This window comes from Trichomycterus rosablanca, chromosome 16, assembly GCF_030014385.1.
Source record: "Trichomycterus rosablanca isolate fTriRos1 chromosome 16, fTriRos1.hap1, whole genome shotgun sequence".
NCBI lineage: Eukaryota > Metazoa > Chordata > Actinopteri > Siluriformes > Trichomycteridae > Trichomycterus > Trichomycterus rosablanca.
This window is the reverse complement of record NC_086003.1, coordinates 30,867,370-30,888,278: the sequence shown is the minus strand read 5'-3', so window position 1 is coordinate 30,888,278 and position 20,909 is coordinate 30,867,370. Positions and strand designations below refer to the sequence as shown.

At 42.2% G+C, this 20,909-nt stretch overlaps 2 protein-coding genes across 2 annotated transcripts in view; both read right to left on the bottom strand.

Annotated features, from left to right (window-relative positions):
• Positions 1-2,690, bottom strand: part of camlg (calcium modulating ligand) — a 5,442-nt gene extending 2,752 nt beyond the window's left edge. Inside the window, exon 1 of the mRNA XM_063011512.1 lies at positions 2,493-2,690. Coding sequence (XP_062867582.1) covers positions 2,493-2,652 — 160 coding nt within the window. The 5' untranslated portion in view covers positions 2,653-2,690. The remainder of the gene's footprint in view (positions 1-2,492) is intronic.
• Positions 2,691-3,279: 589 nt separating this feature from the next.
• Positions 3,280-16,870, bottom strand: LOC134330205 (arylsulfatase B). The gene is made up of 8 exons (XM_063011227.1): positions 16,419-16,870; positions 15,780-15,966; positions 15,319-15,509; positions 6,392-6,599; positions 5,450-5,693; positions 5,262-5,332; positions 4,720-4,887; positions 3,280-4,281 (listed from the first exon to the last, which is right to left on the bottom strand). Exons 1-8 carry the CDS (start codon positions 16,692-16,694, stop codon positions 4,016-4,018), a joined length of 1,611 nt encoding a protein of 536 aa, XP_062867297.1. The 5' UTR covers positions 16,695-16,870; the 3' UTR covers positions 3,280-4,015.
• Between the last annotated feature and the right edge of the window lie 4,039 nt (positions 16,871-20,909).

Here is a 20,909-nt window from a genome sequence, read left to right as displayed (position 1 = left end):
TCTGTTTAAAGCGCAGAGAGCATCACGAAGACCAAGGAACACACCAGGCAGGTCCGAGATACTGTTGTGGAGAAGTTTAAAGCCGGATTTGGATACAAAAAGATTTCCCAAGCTTTAAACATCTCAAGGAGCACTGTGCAAGCGATCATATTGAAATGGAAGGAGTATCAGACCACTGCAAATCTACCAAGACCCGGCCGTCCCTCTAAACTTTCAGCTCAAACAAGGAGAAGACTGATCAGAGATGCAGCCAAGAGGCCCATGATCACTCTGAATGAACTGCAGAGATCTACAGCTGAGGTGGGAGACTCTGTCCATAGGACACAATCAGTCGTACACTGCACAAATCTGGCCTTTATGGAAGAGTGGCAAGAAGAAAGCCATTTCTCAAAGATATCCATAAAAAGTCACCTGGGAGACACACCAAACATGTGGAAGAAGGTGCTCTGGTCAGATGAAACCAAAATCGAACTTTTTGGCCACAATGCAAAACGTTATGTTTGGCGTAAAAGCAACACAGCTCATCACCCTGAACACACCATCCCCACTGTCAAACATGGTGGTGGCAGCATCATGGTTTGGGCCTGCTTTTCTTCAGCAGGGACAGGGAAGATGGTTAAAATTGATGGGAAGATGGATGGAGCCAAATACAGGACCATTCTGGAAGAAAACCTGTTGCAGTCTGCAAAAGACCTGAGACTGGAACGGAGATTTATCTTCCAACAAGACAATGATCCAAAACATAAAGCAAAATCTACAATGGAATGGTTCACAAATAAACGTATCCAGGTGTTAGAATGGCCAAGTCAAAGTCCAGACCTGAATCCCATCGAGAATCTGTGGAAAGAGCTGAAAACTGCTGTTCACAAACGCTCTCCATCCAACCTCACTGAGCTCGAGCTGTTTTGCAAGGAAGAATGGGCAAAAATTTCTGTCTCTCGATGTGCAAAACTGATAGAGACATACCCCAAGCGACTTGCAGCTGTAATCGCAGCAAAAGGTGGCGCTACAAAGTATTAACGCAAGGGGGCTGAATAATATTGCACGCCCCACTTTTCAGTTTTTTATTTCTAAAAAAAGTTTAAAATATCCAATAAATTTCGTTCCACTTCACGATTGTGTCCCACTTGTTGTTGATTCTTCACAAAAAATTACAATTTCATATCGTTATGTTTGAAGCCTGAAATGTGGCAAAAGGTTAAAAAGTTCAAGGGGGCTGAATACTTTTGCAAGGCACTGTATATGAAGTCTCATAATAAGCAATAAAGGAGAAGCAGATCTCAGTTCTTAAACAATAGAATATATTATATAGTATAACATTCGGTAAGAGTATAATATACATGATCGAGTATAATCTACAGTATAATATACATGATAGAGTATAATCTACAGTATAATATACATGATCGAGTATAATCTACAGTATAATATACATGATAGAGTATAATCTAATCTACAGTATAATATACATGATAGAGTATAATCTACAGTATAATATACATGATCGAGTATAATCTACAGTATAATATACATGATAGAGTATAATCTAATCTACAGTATAATATACATGATAGAGTATAATCTACAGTATAATATACATGATCGAGTATAATCTACAGTATAATATACATGATAGAGTATAATCTACAGTATAATATACATGATAGAGTATAATCTAATCTACAGTATAATATACATGATCGAGTATAATCTACAGTATAATATACATGATAGAGTATAATCTACAGTATAATATACATGATCGAGTATAATCTACAGTATAATATACATGATAGAGTATAATCTAATCTACAGTATAATATACATGATAGAGTATAATCTACAGTATAATATACATGATCGAGTATAATCTACAGTATAATATACATGATAGAGTATAATCTAATCTACAGTATAATATACATGATAGAGTATAATCTACAGTATAATATACATGATCGAGTATAATCTACAGTATAATATACATGATAGAGTATAATCTACAGTATAATATACATGATCGAGTATAATCTACAGTATAATATACATGATAGAGTATAATCTAATCTACAGTATAATACACATGATAGAGTATAATCTACAGTATAATATACATGATAGAGTATAATCTAATCTACAGTATAATATACATGATAGAGTATAATCTACAGTATAATATACATGATCGAGTATAATCTACAGTATAATATACATGATCGAGTATAATCTACAGTATAATATACATGATAGAGTATAATCTAATCTACAGTATAATACACATGATAGAGTATAATCTACAGTATAATATACATGATAGAGTATAATCTAATCTACAGTATAATATACATGATAGAGTATAATCTACAGTATAATATACATGATCGAGTATAATCTACAGTATAATATACATGATCGAGTATAATCTACAGTATAATATACATGATAGAGTATAATCTACAGTATAATCGGGTATATATAATGTAAATACTCACCACTGAGATCAGATTGTTGATTAGAATGTAAGATTTTATTTAATCTCTGGTCTGAGGTCAGTAATAATTTGCGGCGGCGGCTCTCTGATCTCCTCTGAACTGAACTCATCTGTTTCTCTTCTACAGAAGCTTTATTTAATTCACCTTCTCCATCCATCATTTATCAGAATTAAACTCGTAATAAATTAATCTAATAATAATAATCAGGTATTATTGATAAGTGCAGTTTAAAGAATCATTTAATTCATCAACTCCTTTCTGCTCAGATTGAATAAAAACAAACTAAAACGCACAATGTCCAGCTCAGGACGCACAATGATGACGAAACTGCCTGTCCCAAATCACACCATCTGCAACTAGTAGTGCACTAGATAGTGAAGTTCTTCCTCTTGCACTGTTACACTTCATTTTTATAAAGTATTAACAATAAATGTCAGTGAGACAGTAGGTAAACTGCTATAATAAATAATGTTTTAGCTTTTGAATAGTTATTCAGTCATTTTAGCAAACATTAACTACTAATTTACCGTGAGATCAAACCTCTAACAACAGTTTTATGCAGAAGTTTGTGCACCCCTGGTCAAATTACATTTTCCAGTTTTGTTAATTTAAATTTAAAGACGACCGCTAAACAAACTTAAACAAACAAAAATAGATTTTTCTTAAATATGTTTGCTTCAGTTTGTGCACTAAAATTATCAGGAAAAAAAAAGAAACACAGAATTTCATCGGAGCGGCACAAGGTGCACCATAATACAATTACTGAAAATAACAAATCACACACAGATTATTATTCAGATAAACATTAAGAAACATTAAATTTATTAAACAATTACAACATATTTACTAAGGATATTAAGTTTTTTTTACCCGTTCTCACAAATACATCAAACTCAAACACACTGAATGTATAAATATTTTAATGATTTACTGATTAAACACTTCTTTTAAACACACATTTTATATTTTATATTTAAAATAGATTAAAATAATCTTTTTCCAGCTAATTTCCGGAGCTGAATCATTTAAGCACGTGAATTGTGTGCCTGGTTCCTCTCGAGGGTTCTTTATTTATTTTAAGGACTTTTTTCTCTCACTGTCTCCTGGAATCTCCATCATTTTCCTCACACATTTAACAATTCACATCAATTCTAAACTATTTTAATAATTTAACTGTTATTCATTTCTATTCTGACCAAATTCTAATCATGTATTCTGTTACAGTAACCAGTTTATCCTGATCAGAGTCACAGTGGGTCCAGTGTCACCCAGGAACACATTGCACAGCAGGACTACAGCAACAAAAACTCCCACACACACACTTACCCACACTCCCACACTCCCACACTCCCACACACACACACACACACACACACACACACACTCGCTCACAGTCTCTCACACACACAAACACTCACTCTGACTTGATTAAACATGGATTCTAATTCATTTATAAATTGCTGTATTTCACTGTAATAATAATTATTGCTGATGATGATTTGATAACAGTTCGTTTGTGATCTTTATTCCCAGGGCCCCCAGGCGCCGGTGTATTTGGGGTCACAGCGGGGGTCGTCAGGGGGGAAGTTGATAGGTTCTGCCCCCTGCTGGAGCTTCTCTAAGCGCTGTAACAGGAAGTTGACCACATCCGGGTGCTGATGAGAAACTTCCTGTCTCTCCTCTGGATCCTCATCGATATTAAACAACATCACCTGCTTCAGAGGGGGCGGAGCTACAGGTGATGCTCCGCCAATCGTCTCACCAGGACGCGGAAACCACACAGCACAACCTGCACGCACACACACACGCACACATACATGCAAACACACACACACACATGCAAACACACACACACACACACACACACACATACATGCAAACACACACACACACACACACGCACATACATGCAAACACACACACATACACACACATACACAGTTAGAATGTCACATCAATTTCACCAGTAACAAAACTGCACAGTCATTTAGTGTGTTGCTTCTTCATGTGACACAAGATCACACAGATCACACACACACACACACTTAGTCTGCTGAAATCTGAGGTCAGCGTTACTAAACTACTCTCACAGGAAGCAGAGTATTCATACACCAACTGTACAACGTCTGCGACCTCTTCATTACTGTATCAGCTTATTCAGCACTTTCACACGCACACGCATACACACACACAGTAAATCACTGTAAACACAAGAGTAATATCTCACCTGGATATCCTGTCAGAAGTTTCCAGTTTTTATATCGAATTGCAGCATGCATGGAAACGTTAAAGTGTGGCACAGGAACTGAGCTGAATTTTAATGAGTTTCTCCTTAACGAGTTCTGTCTTAATGAGTCGAGCATTTCCTGCTGATCCTCTGTCGAATCCCCCGGACCTGCAGACACACCGAGGAGAAAAATCTCATGAATAATTATAAATGATTATTAGATTTTATTACATTATTTACTGTAAAAAATAAGAGTCAGGTTTTGCTCATTTGTAGTAAAAATGTTGTAAAATACCAGAACATTTAAAAACACTTATTAACCCCAAAACTGTTTCTGGGTGTAAAGCCGGAGGAAGCAGATCCATTATCACCTGATTCACATTTATTATCTCTGCTGAGGTGATGAGATCAGATATTACTAAGCCAGTCCAGCACCGCTGACACCTCGAGGTGCCCAGTGTGTGTTTGTGTGAGATTATGTGTGTTTGTATGTGTTTGTGTGTGTTTGTGTGTGTTTGTGTGTGTTTGTGTGTGTTTCTTACAGGGAGCAACGTCGATGTACAGCGGATCAATGTTGTGTAAGAGTTCCACTCTCGGAGAGGATTTCCCTGTACTAACACACACACACACACACATTTACCACAATGCCATATTTAAAGCTTTCATTAATAACAATAATAATAATCTTTATACTGTAAATAATAAGAATAACTGTAGGAAGGAAAATCACCTGATGGTGCTCCACACATTAAACCCGTCCAGTGGTTTCGTCCCATTGGTCGATCCTCCAGCCAGGGCCACCAGAGTGGGCAGCCAATCAGAGATGTGGATAAGCTCACGGCTCACAGTGCCAGGAAGTTCCACCAACGGTCCAGTAACGAAGCCCACACCCCGGACTCCACCCTCCCAGAGAGACCACTTCCTGCCACGAAGGGGCCAATTACTTCCTCCAGCCAAAGTCTGACCTCCATTATCTGTAAATGTATATTATTATTATTATTATAATTATTATAAAAAACAACAACAACAATAATAAAATCTGTTAATTCTGCTGATTAAAAATAATAATAACAATAAATACAAACCCAATTCCAAAAGAGTTGGGACAGTAGATAAAATGTAAATGAAAACAATGTAGTCAAAAAGAATTTTCAAATCACTGATGGTTTTATTTACAATATTTGCTACTGTCCCATCTTTTCTGAAGTTAAGGTCATAATAATGATGATAATAATAATAATAATAATTATTATTATTATTATTATTATAATAATGATGATAATAATAATAATAATAATAATGACAATGATAATAATAATAATAATGACAATGATAATAATAATAATAATTATTATTATTATTATAATAATGATGATAATAATAATAATAATAATAATAATAATAATAATGATAATAATAATAATAATATAAATAATAATAATGATGATAATAATAATAATAATAATGATAATAATAATAATAATAATGATAATAATGACAATGATAATAATAATAATAATACTAATGATAATAATAATAATAATAATGATAATAATGACAATGATAATAATAATAATAATAATAATAATGATAATAATATAGTAAATGATGTAAATCCACCCACTCCAACATCTGTAGCACATCTGTATTGGACACTGTATTACTGTTATACCTGTAGAGAAGATGAGGATGGTATTGTTCCACATGCCAGCGTCCCGCAGTGCCATGCTGATGTTCCCTACAGCCTCATCCATCGCCGACACCATGCCAGCATAAAGCCTGCGGGCGCGGTCCTTAATAAAGCTGTAGGGGGCTAAGTAACGCTCAGGCACCTGTAACGGGTCGTGTACCGCCTGCAGAGCCACGTAGAGGAACAGAGGCTGCAACACACCACCAAAAAAGAAACACTTATTACTACACAATATTTACTACACAATATTTACTACACAATAATTACTACACAGTAATTACTTAATTACTATGTATTATCTCAGTTATATTTACATTTACAGCATTTAGCAGACGCTTTTATCCAAAGCGACTTACAGAATAAGCGGAACACGATGAGCAATTGAGGGTTAAGGGCCTTGCTCAGGGACCCAACAGTGGCAACTGTTGGCGGGGCTTGAACCGGCAACCTTCTGCTTACTAGTCCAGCACCTTAACCACTGAGCTATCACTGGCCCGATTTTATATACATGTTTGTTTATTACACAGGTTAGAATCTTCAGCCACAGATAGAAAAGTTAGAACTAACATCTTGTGTTACTACAGAAAATGAAATGATGCCGAGTTGTATATGATGTGTGTAGTTACCGTGTGTATAGGGTGAGTGTGTATGGTGTGTGTGTGTGTAGTTACCGTGTGTGTAGTTACCGTGTGTATAGGGTGAGTGTGTAGTTCACGTGTGCGTAGGATGAGTGTGTATGGTGTGTGTGTGTGTAGTTCACGTGTGCGTAGGATGAGTGTGTATGGTGTGTGTGTGTGTAGTTACCGTGTGTGTAGGATGAGTGTGTATGGTGTGTGTGTGTGTAGTTACCGTGTGTGTAGGATGAGTGTGTATGGTGTGTGTGTGTGTAGTTACCGTGTGTGTAGGATGAGTGTGTATGGTGTGTGTGTGTGTGTAGTTACCGTGTGTGTAGGATGAGTGTGTATGGTGTGTGTGTGTGTGTGTGTGTGTGTAGTTACCGTGTGTGTAGGATGAGTGTGTATGGTGTGTGTGTGTGTGTAGTTACCGTGTGTGTAGGATGAGTGTGTATGGTGTGTGTGTGTGTGTAGTTACCGCGTGTGTAGGATGAGTGTGTATGGTGTGTGTGTAGTTACCGTGTGTGTAGGATGAGTGTGTATGGTGTGTGTGTGTGTAGTTACCGCGTGTGTAGGATGAGTGTGTATGGTGTGTGTGTGTGTAGTTACCGTGTGTGTAGGATGAGTGTGTATGGTGTGTGTGTGTGTAGTTACCGCGTGTGTAGGATGAGTGTGTATGGTGTGTAGTTACCGCGTGTGTAGGATGAGTGTGTATGGTGTGTGTGTGTGTGGTTACTGCGTGTGTAGGATGAGTGTGTATGGTGTGTGTGTGTGTGTGTGTGTGTGTGTAGTTACCGCGTGTGTAGGATGAGTGTGTATGGTGTGTGAGTGTGTAGTTACCGCGTGTGTAGGATGAGTGTGTATGGTGTGTGTGTGTGTAGTTACCGTGTGTGTAGGATGAGTGTGTATGGTGTGTGTGTGTGTGTGTGTGTGTGTGTGTGTAGTTACCGCATGTGTAGGATGAGTGTGTATGGTGTGTGTGTGTGTAGTTACCGCGTGTGTATGGTGTGTGTGTGTAGTTACCGCGTGTGTAGGATGAGTGTGTATGGTGTGTGTGTGTGTAGTTACCGTGTGTGTCGGATGAGTGTGTATGGTGTGTGTGTGTAGTTACCGTGTGTGTAGGATGAGTGTGTATGGTGTGTGTGTGTAGTTACCGTGTGTGTAGGATGAGTGTGTATGGTGTGTGTGTGTGTAGTTACCGTGTGTGTAGGATGAGTGTGTATGGTGTGTGTGTGTAGTTACCGTGTGTGTAGGATGAGTGTGTATGGTGTGTGTGTGTGTAGTTACCGTGTGTGTAGGATGAGTGTGTATGGTGTGTGTGTGTAGTTACCGTGTGTGTAGGATGAGTGTGTATGGTGTGTGTGTGTGTGTAGTTACCGCATGTGTAGGATGAGTGTGTATGGTGTGTGTGTGTAGTTACCGCGTGTGTAGGATGAGTGTGTATGGTGTGTGTGTGTGTAGTTACCGTGTGTGTAGTTACCGTGTGTATAGGGTGAGTGTGTAGTTACCGCGTGTGTAGGATGAGTGTGTATGGAGTGTGTGTGTGTAGTTCACGTGTGCGTAGGATGAGTGTGTATGGTGTGTGTGTGTGTAGTTACCGTGTGTGTAGGATGAGTGTGTATGGTGTGTGTGTGTGTAGTTACCGTGTGTGTAGGATGAGTGTGTATGGTGTGTGTGTGTGTAGTTACCGTGTGTGTAGGATGAGTGTGTATGGTGTGTGTGTGTGTGTAGTTACCGTGTGTGTAGGATGAGTGTGTATGGTGTGTGTGTGTGTGTGTGTGTGTGTGTGTGTGTAGTTACCGTGTGTGTAGGATGAGTGTGTATGGTGTGTGTGTGTGTGTAGTTACCGTGTGTGTAGGATGAGTGTGTATGGTGTGTGTGTGTGTGTAGTTACCGCGTGTGTAGGATGAGTGTGTATGGTGTGTGTGTAGTTACCGTGTGTGTAGGATGAGTGTGTATGGTGTGTGTGTGTGTAGTTACCGCGTGTGTAGGATGAGTGTGTATGGTGTGTGTGTGTGTAGTTACCGTGTGTGTAGGATGAGTGTGTATGGTGTGTGTGTGTGTAGTTACCGCGTGTGTAGGATGAGTGTGTATGGTGTGTATGTGTGTGTAGTTACCGCGTGTGTAGGATGAGTGTGTATGGTGTGTGTGTGTGTACTTACCGCGTGTGTAGGATGAGTGTGTATGGTGTGTGTGTGTGTGTGTGTGTGTGTAGTTACCGCGTGTGTAGGATGAGTGTGTATGGTGTGTGAGTGTGTAGTTACCGCGTGTGTAGGATGAGTGTGTATGGTGTGTGTGTGTAGTTACCGTGTGTGTAGGATGAGTGTGTATGGTGTGTGTGTGTGTGTGTGTGTGTGTGTGTGTAGTTACCGCATGTGTAGGATGAGTGTGTATGGTGTGTGTGTGTGTAGTTACCGCGTGTGTATGGTGTGTGTGTGTAGTTACCGCGTGTGTAGGATGAGTGTGTATGGTGTGTGTGTGTGTATGGTGTGTGTGTGTGTAGTTACCGTGTGTGTCGGATGAGTGTGTATGGTGTGTGTGTGTAGTTACCGTGTGTGTAGGATGAGTGTGTATGGTGTGTGTGTGTAGTTACCGTGTGTGTAGGATGAGTGTGTATGGTGTGTGTGTGTGTAGTTACCGTGTGTGTAGGATGAGTGTGTATGGTGTGTGTGTGTAGTTACCGTGTGTGTAGGATGAGTGTGTATGGTGTGTGTGTGTGTGTAGTTACCGCATGTGTAGGATGAGTGTGTATGGTGTGTGTGTGTAGTTACCGCGTGTGTAGGATGAGTGTGTATGGTGTGTGTGTGTGTGTGTGGTTACCGCGTGTGTAGGATGAGTGTGTATGGTGTGTGTGTGTGTAGTTACCGCGTGTGTAGGATGAGTGTGTATGGAGTGTGTGTGTGTAGTTACCGTGTGTGTAGGATGAGTGTGTATGGTGTGTGTGTGTGTAGTTACCGCGTGTGTAGGATGAGTGTGTATGGAGTGTGTGTGTGTAGTTACCGTGTGTGTAGGATGAGTGTGTATGGTGTGTGTGTGTGTGTGTAGTTACCGCGTGTGTAGGATGAGTGTGTATGGAGTGTGTGTGTGTAGTTACCGTGTGTGTAGGATGAGTGTGTATGGTGTGTGTGTGTAGTTACCGTGTGTGTAGGATGAGTGTGTATGGTGTGTGTGTGTGTGTAGTTACCGTGTGTGTCGGATGAGTGTGTATGGTGTGTGTGTGTAGTTACCGTGTGTGTAGGATGAGTGTGTATGGTGTGTGTGTGTGTAGTTACCGTGTGTGTAGGATGAGTGTGTATGGTGTGTGTGTGTAGTTACCGTGTGTGTAGGATGAGTGTGTATGGTGTGTGTGTGTGTAGTTACCGTGTGTGTAGGATGAGTGTGTATGGTGTGTGTGTGTAGTTACCGTGTGTGTAGGATGAGTGTGTATGGTGTGTGTGTGTGTGTAGTTACCGCATGTGTAGGATGAGTGTGTATGGTGTGTGTGTGTAGTTACCGCGTGTGTAGGATGAGTGTGTATGGTGTGTGTGTGTGTAGTTACCGTGTGTGTAGTTACCGTGTGTATAGGGTGAGTGTGTAGTTACCGCGTGTGTAGGATGAGTGTGTATGGAGTGTGTGTGTAGTTACCGCGTGTGTAGGATGAGTGTGTATGGTGTGTGTGTGTGTAGTTACCGTGTGTGTAGTTACCGTGTGTATAGGGTGAGTGTGTAGTTACCGCATGTGTAGGATGAGTGTGTATGGTGTGTGTGTGTAGTTACCGCGTGTGTAGGATGAGTGTGTATGGTGTGTGTGTGTGTAGTTACCGTGTGTGTAGTTACCGTGTGTATAGGGTGAGTGTGTAGTTACCGCGTGTGTAGGATGAGTGTGTATGGTGTGTGTGTGTGTGTGTAGTTCACGTGTGCGTAGGATGAGTGTGTATGGTGTGTGTGTGTGTAGTTACCGTGTGTGTAGGATGAGTGTGTATGGTGTGTGTGTGTGTAGTTACCGTGTGTGTAGGATGAGTGTGTATGGTGTGTGTGTGTGTAGTTACCGTGTGTGTAGGATGAGTGTGTATGGTGTGTGTGTGTGTGTAGTTACCGTGTGTGTAGGATGAGTGTGTATGGTGTGTGTGTGTGTGTGTGTGTGTGTGTGTGTAGTTACCGTGTGTGTAGGATGAGTGTGTATGGTGTGTGTGTGTGTGTAGTTACCGTGTGTGTAGGATGAGTGTGTATGGTGTGTGTGTGTGTGTAGTTACCGCGTGTGTAGGATGAGTGTGTATGGTGTGTGTGTAGTTACCGTGTGTGTAGGATGAGTGTGTATGGTGTGTGTGTGTGTAGTTACCGCGTGTGTAGGATGAGTGTGTATGGTGTGTGTGTGTGTAGTTACCGTGTGTGTAGGATGAGTGTGTATGGTGTGTGTGTGTGTAGTTACCGCGTGTGTAGGATGAGTGTGTATGGTGTGTATGTGTGTGTAGTTACCGCGTGTGTAGGATGAGTGTGTATGGTGTGTGTGTGTGTACTTACCGCGTGTGTAGGATGAGTGTGTATGGTGTGTGTGTGTGTGTGTGTGTGTGTAGTTACCGCGTGTGTAGGATGAGTGTGTATGGTGTGTGAGTGTGTAGTTACCGCGTGTGTAGGATGAGTGTGTATGGTGTGTGTGTGTAGTTACCGTGTGTGTAGGATGAGTGTGTATGGTGTGTGTGTGTGTGTGTGTGTGTGTGTGTGTGTAGTTACCGCATGTGTAGGATGAGTGTGTATGGTGTGTGTGTGTGTAGTTACCGCGTGTGTATGGTGTGTGTGTGTAGTTACCGCGTGTGTAGGATGAGTGTGTATGGTGTGTGTGTGTGTAGTTACCGTGTGTGTCGGATGAGTGTGTATGGTGTGTGTGTGTAGTTACCGTGTGTGTAGGATGAGTGTGTATGGTGTGTGTGTGTAGTTACCGTGTGTGTAGGATGAGTGTGTATGGTGTGTGTGTGTGTAGTTACCGTGTGTGTAGGATGAGTGTGTATGGTGTGTGTGTGTAGTTACCGTGTGTGTAGGATGAGTGTGTATGGTGTGTGTGTGTGTGTAGTTACCGCATGTGTAGGATGAGTGTGTATGGTGTGTGTGTGTAGTTACCGCGTGTGTAGGATGAGTGTGTATGGTGTGTGTGTGTGTGTGTGGTTACCGCGTGTGTAGGATGAGTGTGTATGGTGTGTGTGTGTGTAGTTACCGCGTGTGTAGGATGAGTGTGTATGGAGTGTGTGTGTGTAGTTACCGTGTGTGTAGGATGAGTGTGTATGGTGTGTGTGTGTGTAGTTACCGCGTGTGTAGGATGAGTGTGTATGGAGTGTGTGTGTGTAGTTACCGTGTGTGTAGGATGAGTGTGTATGGTGTGTGTGTGTGTGTGTAGTTACCGCGTGTGTAGGATGAGTGTGTATGGAGTGTGTGTGTGTAGTTACCGCGTGTGTAGAATGAGTGTGTATGGTGTGTGTGTGTGTGTAGTTACCACGTGTGTAGGATGAGTGTGTATGGTGTGTGTGTGTAGTTACCGTGTGTGTAGGATGAGTGTGTATGGTGTGTGTGTGTGTAGTTACCGTGTGTGTAGGATGAGTGTGTATGGTGTGTGTGTGTGTAGTTACCGCGTGTGTAGGATGAGTGTGTATGGTGTGTGTGTGTGTAGTTACCGCGTGTGTAGGATGAGTGTGTATGGTGTGTGTGTGTGTAGTTACCGCGTGTGTAGGATGAGTGTGTATGGTGTGTGTGTGTGTAGTTACCGTGTGTGTAGGATGAGTGTGTATGGAGTGTGTGTGTGTAGTTACCGTGTGTGTAGGATGAGTGTGTATGGTGTGTGTGAGTGTAGTTACCGTGTGTGTAGGATGAGTGTGTATGGTGTGTGTGTGTAGTTACCGTGTGTGTAGGATGAGTGTGTATGGTGTGTGTGTGTGTAGTTACCGTGTGTGTAGGATGAGTGTGTATGGTGTGTGTGTGTGTAGTTACCGTGTGTGTAGGATAAGTGTGTATGGTGTGTGTGTGTGTAGTTACCGTGTGTGTAGGATGAGTGTGTATGGTGTGTGTGTGTGTAGTTACCGTGTGTGTAGGATGAGTGTGTATGGTGTGTGTGTGTGTAGTTACCGTGTGTGTAGGATGAGTGTGTATGGTGTGTGTGTAGTTACCGTGTGTGTAGGATGAGTGTGTATGGTGTGTGTGTGTGTGTAGTTACCGTGTGTGTAGGATGAGTGTGTATGGTGTGTGTGTGTGTGTAGTTACCGTGTGTGTAGGATGAGTGTGTATGGTGTGTGTGTGTGTAGTTACCGTGTGTGTAGGATGAGTGTGTATGGTGTGTGTGTGTGTGTAGTTACCGTGTGTGTGTAGTTATCGTGTGTGTAGGATGAGTGTGTATGGTGTGTGTGTGTGTGTGTAGTTACCGTGTGTGTAGGATGAGTGTGTATGGTGTGTGTGTGTGTGTGTAGTTACCGTGTGTGTAGGATGAGTGTGTATGGTGTGTGTGTGTGTAGTTACCGTGTGTTTAGGATGAGTGTGTATGGTGTGTGTGTGTGTGGTTACCGTGTGTGTAGGATGAGTGTGTATGGTGTGTGTGTGTGTAGTTACCGTGTGTGTAGGATGAGTGTGTATGGTGTGTGTGTAGGTACCGTGTGTGTAGGATGAGTGTGTATGGTGTGTGTGTGTGTAGTTACCGTGTGTGTAGGATGAGTGTGTATGGTGTGTGTGTAGTTACCGTGTGTGTAGGATGAGTGTGTATGGTGTGTGTGTGTGTAGTTACCGTGTGTGTAGGATGAGTGTGTATGGTGTGTGTGTGTAGTTACCGTGTGTGTAGGATGAGTGTGTATGGTGTGTGTGTGTAGTTACCGTGTGTGTAGGATGAGTGTGTATGGTGTGTGTGTGTGTGTAGTTACCGTGTGTGTAGGATGAGTGTGTATGGTGTGTGTGTGTGGTTACCGTGTGTGTAGGATGAGTGTGTATGGTGTGTGTGTGTGTAGTTACCGTGTGTGTAGGATGAGTGTGTATGGTGTGTGTGTGTGTGTAGTTACCGTGTGTGTAGGATGAGTGTGTAGGATGAGTGTGTATGGTGTGTGTGTGTGTGTAGTTACCGTGTGTGTAGGATGAGTGTGTATGGTGTGTGTGTGTGTAGTTACCGTGTGTGTAGGATGAGTGTGTATGGTGTGTGTGTGTGTAGTTACAGTGTGTGTAGGATGAGTGTGTATGGTGTGTGTGTGTGTGTAGTTACCGTGTGTGTAGGATGAGTGTGTATGGTGTGTGTGTGTAGTTACCGTGTGTGTAGGATGAGTGTGTATGGTGTGTGTGTGTGTGTAGTTACCGTGTGTGTAGGATGAGTGTGTATGGTGTGTGTGTGTGTGTAGTTACCGTGTGTGTAGGATGAGTGTGTATGGTGTGTGTGTGTGTGTAGTTACAGTGTGTGTAGGATGAGTGTGTATGGTGTGTGTGTGTGTGTAGTTACCGTGTGTGTAGGATGAGTGTGTATGGTGTGTGTGTGTGTAGTTACCGTGTGTGTAGGATGAGTGTGTATGGTGTGTGTGTGTAGTTACCGTGTGTGTAGGATGAGTGTGTATGGTGTGTGTGTGTGTGTAGTTACCGTGTGTGTAGGATGAGTGTGTATGGTGTGTGTGTGTGTAGTTACCGTGTGTGTAGGATGAGTGTGTATGGTGTGTGTGTGTAGTTACCGTGTGTGTAGGATGAGTGTGTATGGTGTGTGTGTGTGTGTAGTTACCGTGTGTGTAGGATGAGTGTGTATAATGTGTGTGTGTGTAGTTACCGTGTGTGTAGGATGAGTGTGTATGGTGTGTGTGTGTGTAGTTACCGTGTGTGTAGGACGAGTGTGTATGGTGTGTGTGTGTAGTTACCGTGTGTGTAGGATGAGTGTGTATGGTGTGTGTGTGTAGTTACCGTGTGTGTAGGATGAGTGTGTATGGTGTGTGTGTGTGTGTAGTTACCGTGTGTGTAGGATGAGTGTGTATGGTGTGTGTGTGTGTGTGTAGTTACCGTGTGTGTAGGATGAGTGTGTATGGTGTGTGTGTGTGTAGTTACCGTGTGTGTAGGATGAGTGTGTATGGTGTGTGTGTGTGTAGTTACAGTGTGTGTAGGATGAGTGTGTATGGAGTGTGTGTGTGTAGTTACCGTGTGTGTAGGATGAGTGTGTATGGTGTGTGTGTGTGTAGTTACCGTGTGTGTAGGATGAGTGTGTATGGTGTGTGTGTGTGTGTGTAGTTACCGTGTGTGTAGGATGAGTGTGTATGGTGTGTGTGTGTGTAGTTACCGTGTGTGTAGGATGAGTGTGTATGGTGTGTGTGTGTGTAGTTACCGTGTGTGTAGGATGAGTGTGTATGGTGTGTACAGCGTGCTGGGTGAATAGTTCAGTTGAATACTCTCCACTGTACTGCCCGGCTGTACTTTCTCCGTCTCTCAGGTCCAGGGCGCAGCGGCTCAGATTAAGTGGAGAAATGAAGCTGCAGCGCTGGTGAGTGTAATAATCCTCCGACCCCAATAAATAACCTGTAATTAATGAATCTATTAATACACTAATCACAAAGAGTGGAGACAGTACACAGTGAGGTGTACACAGTGAGTATATGCAGTGAGGTGTACAGTGAGGCATGTACAGTGGGGGGTGTGCAGTGAGGTGTACAGTTACAGTCTGATGGTTTAAACCAGAGGTCACCAGGATCTAAACAGCGGCACAGATCTGTACTCTCGTATCTGGACCAGAAAGTGTTTTAATTGTATTAGTGCAGAGTGTGTGTGCTGTGTCTGATTGTTACCCACCAAAGAAAGAGTGGAAGCCTCGGCGGGTGGGCAAACACTCCTTCTTGTACATGCCCAGGTGCCACTTGCCCACCATGTGAGTGGAATAGCCGGCATCACTTATTAGTTCAGGCAACAACTTCTCATCCAGAGGAACACAGTACGGCTGGCACGGCCAAATAATCTGATGCTGCATTCCAGTATGGATCTACACGCACACACACAAACGCACACACACACACACACACACACACACACATTACACACAGCATTTAACAACTTCAGCTTAATCAGAATGACTGTTAATCAGAATCAGTTATGATGCTTTTGAGGTGTAAGTGAATTGTGCAGTTATGTTTAAAACTCTAGTGAAGTTAAACAAGGGACACCAACTCCAAACTCATCTACATACTGCAGGGCGTGTAAGTGTGTGTGTGTGTGTGTGAGAGTGTGTGTGTGTGTGTGTGTGTGTGAGAGTGTGTGTGTGTGTGTGTGTGTGTGTGTGTAAGTGTGTGTGTGAGTGTGTATATGAGTATATGAGTGTGTGTGTATGTGTGTGTAAGTGTGTGTGTAAGTGTGTGTGTATGTGTGTGTAAATGTGTGTGTGTGAGAGTGTGTGTGTGTGTGTGTGTGTGTGTGTGTGTGTGTGTGTGTGTGTACCTGGTATCTCCCCGTCAGTAGCTGATTTCGGGATGGGGTACAGAGGGGCTGAACGTAATAATTCTCCAGCCGAATCCCAGCGGCGCTCAGACGGTCCAAGTGCGGAGTTTTAATCTCTGATCCGTGATATCCGACATCATTAAACCCCAAATCATCCGCCAAAATAAAGACCAGGTGAGGGGGAGCGGGGTGACCCCATACATACCCCCCAAACACACACACACACAGCAAACAAACTAAACACAGAACCGAACCCGCTCTGCTGGGGCTCATCATCACTGCAGCACTTACACTACATACAACACTGCACCGCTACTGCACTTCCGCTATACATACACACACACACACACACACACTCTTTTTCTCTCATACACACACTCACACTACACTGTATCACCCCGCACTCATCATCAACCCTGAACTCCGGAGTTCAATCCTTATTTACATCAACTACTGAACTTCATCAGCACACCAGCAACCAATCAGGTGACTGCTGTGCGCGTCATCAGGTCACGTGATCACACGAACTCTACTAGGTTTTTATGAACTTTAGTAGATAAAGTGTAAAAGTTACATCAATCATTTGTAATGTTTGTATTATTTGTTTGTATTATTGTTATAAATGTACAACAACCCTAAACCCTGACCATTAATCTGAATAAATTATTTGATTTCTGATTAAATTCTGATTTTGGTTTCTACTTTATAATGTTCAGATGGATTATTTTATACTGATTTATTTAATACAGTTTACTAAAGATCAGTAACAATGATTCAGCATCAACTGCTGTGATGTGAAGAAACGCTGTAAGAAAAGCTGATAATAAAAAGGAAGAAAGTGTGAAGCAAATAAAAAGGAAACCACATGAACCAACAGAATGAAATATCTTCTCTAACTAGCATGTACAGTTCAGGTCCAAAAGTACACATTCACTTGTAAGATACAAATTATTTTATTGCTGATTTGGTCTTTTCATTATTAAAATGTGTATATTTATAATACATTCTACTGTAAGTGTACCAAAGTATTAAAACTGTATAAACCTGTCACTGCACTACAGTATCAATAACTGTAAAATACTGTAAACTCTCTTAACTTACAACGATCATGTCAAACAGGCCAACTACCTCACCGACTTCCTAATGCAATGTGCTCGGTCTTAGTCTAACTGTTGTTAGACTTTTTTTGTTAGATTAAATGTAACATCATAAATTAATTAAAATGAAAGCAGTAAATAGTTTGATTGTAAATGGTTTGTCTGACCAAATAATTAACAAATCCATGATGTACTTTACATACTATGATATTAGATGTAGCCAGTTAGTCAGTGTATGTGACTGGGTTGGTGCTATAAACGTGTTGTAACAAAATCATACATAAGAATAAAGAGGGAATTTATATAAACCCTCATTCAATTAACATAATAAATCATTTAAATATTTGTTTAACTAAGTTAAATAAATGTTTGTGTAGGGGGGTCTGATTTTTTTTGGTTGGTAAATTTTAAACTTTGTTAAAAACAGTGACTTTTACTTTTATTCCCAAGTGCAGCTTCTGAGAGACCTTTGTGAGACCTTTGCTATGAGAAACTCACTGTACACTGGTTTACCGTTACACTCCTCCGGTCTGGAAGAGGGTTACAGAGCATCCAGCCTGAAGATCTTTTGATTTATTATGCGTCCTTCTCACATGCAAACAGATTATTAAATAGATCAATGGAATTTTATTGTTAAGTTTGATACTTAGTGCTTAGAGAGGTGATACAGTACTAGAGAGAAAGAGCAAAATAGCTGCAGAAAAAAAATTAAACATTGCTGCACATCTCATCACATTTGGCAGATTTTAGTCATGTTTTAGAAAAGCACTGCATATCAGCACGTAAACCTTGCACCAACTTTAAGGTATTGTGGAGGGAAATAATAACTTATTCAAAATATTTTGGCAAAAACTGAAACAAATGGAGGCTACAACAAGGGCAGTTGTACCCTAGTGGTTAAGGTACAAAAGGTTGCTGGTTCAAGCCTCATCACTTTTAGGTTGCCACTGTTGGGCCCTTAAGCAAGGCCCTTAACCCTCAATTGCTTAGACTGTATACTGTCACAGTACTGTAAGTCGCTTTGGATGAAAGCGTCTGCTAAATGCTGAAAATGTAAATGTACTTAAGCCCCATTGCCCCACAGTAGTTGTTTAGTGAAGACTTGGCTTCAGGGTGAATTAGCGTGTTAAAGAGATAAATAAATAGCTGTAGTGTATGTTTAAGTAGAATGTGTTTATTATTAGGACTTGGGTGAAGATCAGAACTAATTTTATGAGACATTAAAAATGAAAGATGTAGATTTTTTATTTCTGCACAACATAGAAAACATAGATGCTAGCTATTAAGCTTAGAGAGTCCACCATGTTTTCATTTGTGAGCTTTAATGATGAGGGTACAGTGGGCTTGTCTATAACATGAAAGTATTATGGAATGTAAACACACCAAACAAACAGTGTTATAGAATGACATTATATATATATATAATTGTATTAAATTCATACATAAGAAAATTGTCACGCGGGGTCAACGGACCGAGGCAAAAGGGGGCGGACACACACGCAGAGATGTCTACTAATATATTTATTAATAAAGAACAGTGCTATCTACCATGACTTGACATGAGCATAAACTACTAACATGACTTGACATGAGCATAAACTACTAACATGACTTGACATGAGCATAAACTACTAACATGACTTGACATGAGCATAAACTACTAACATGACTTGACATGAGCATAAACTATTAACATGACTTGACATGAGCATAAACTACTAACATGACTTGACATGAGCATAAACTATTAACATCGTTGGTAACATAGGCTAAACATAGGCTAGGCACATTGGCTAAACATAAGCTAGGAACATTGGTTAAACATAAGCTAGGAACATAGGCTAAACATAAGCTAGGAACATAGGCTAAACATAAGCTAGGAACATAGGCTAGAAACACAGGCTAGGAACACTGGCTAAACACAGGCTAGGAACACTGGCTAAACATAAGCTAGGAACATAGGCTAAGCATAAGCTAGGAACATAGGCTAAGCATAAGCTAGGAACATAGGCTAAACATAAGCTAGGAACATAGGCTAGAAACAAAACCCCTACCGTGCTCACCAAAAGTCCACATGAAAACAAAACAGTTCCCAATGTTTGTGCTCCAGCACACCTCTTAAATAGAGGGCAGCTGGAGCCCATTAGTCCTTGGGAACCAATCGAAAGAGAGGGTGTGGCAACTAGGCACACTGGAGCACACAAAGGCTCCTAGTGTGACATATGCCCCCCCCAAAGGCACTACTCCAGGAGTGCCTTAAAAATAGGAAAAAAAAAAAAAAAAAAAAGACAAGGAGGTCCTGGGCCCTGAGGGGCAAATTTGAAGTAATTTAAGATGTCCTCAGGCAGGCGTGATAAAAATGGTGGCACGCAGGCTGCCGACAGAAATCCAGATGTGCCGTCGGGGGGCGTCAACGAGGGTTCAGAAGTGCCCTCTGGGGACACCAAGGAGAATTCAGAAGCGCCATCGGGGGGCGCTGACGAGAAATCAGGAGCAGCATCTAGGGGTGCCGACGAGAGTTTAGAAGCGCCGTCTGGGGGCGCTGACGAGGAGCCAGGAGCACCATCTAGGGGTGCCGACGAGAGTTCAGAATCGATGTCGGGGGGCGCTGACGAGGAGCCAGGAGCACCATCTAGGGGTGTCGACGAGAGTTCAGAAGCGCCGTCGCGCATCATCTCAGAAACAGAAACGCCATCGGAGGGCGTCATCTCCGAAACAGAAACGCCATCGGAGGGCGTCATCTCAGGAACAGAAGCGCCTTCGGAGGGCGTCATCTCAGGAACAGAAGCGCCTTCGGAGGGTGTCATCTCAGGAACAGAAACGCCATCGGAGAGAGTCATCTCAGGAACAGAAACGCCATCGGAGGGCGTCATCTCAGGAACAGAAACGCCATCGGAGGGCGTCATCTCAGGAACAGAAACGCCATCGGAGGGCGTCATCTCAGGAACAGAAACGCCATCGGAGGGCGTCATCTCAGGAACAGAAGCGCCATCGGAGTACGCCATCTCAGGAACAGAAACGCCATCGGAGGGCGTCATCTCAGGAACAGAAGCGCCATCGGAGTACGCCATCTCAGGAACAGGAGCGCCAACAGGGAGCGCCAACTCAGGAACAGGAGTGCCGTCGAAGAACTCCAACACAGGAACAGGAGTGCCATCGAGGAACTCCAACACAGGAACAGGAGCACCGACAGGGTACTCCGACACAGGAACAGAAGAGCCATCGGGGGACTCTAACACAGGAACAGGAGTGCCGTCGGGGGACGCCAACACAGGAACAGGAGCGCCGTCGGGGGGCGCCAACACAGGAACAGGAGTGCCGTCGAAGGGCACAAACTCAGGAACAGAAGTGCCGTCGGAGGACACCAACTCGGGAACAGAAGTGCCGTCGGAGG

Coding starts and splice junctions, on each gene's coding strand:
- LOC134330205 (XM_063011227.1), bottom strand. CDS start 16,694: ATGATGAGCCCCAGCAGAGCGGGTTCGGTTCTGTGTTTAGTTTGTTTG. Junction 15,967..16,418: donor TACTGACGGGGAGATACCAG/GTACACACACAC, acceptor GTGTGCGTGTAG/ATCCATACTGGAATGCAGCA. Junction 4,282..4,719: donor ACTTCTGACAGGATATCCAG/GTGAGATATTAC, acceptor GTGTGCGTGCAG/GTTGTGCTGTGTGGTTTCCG.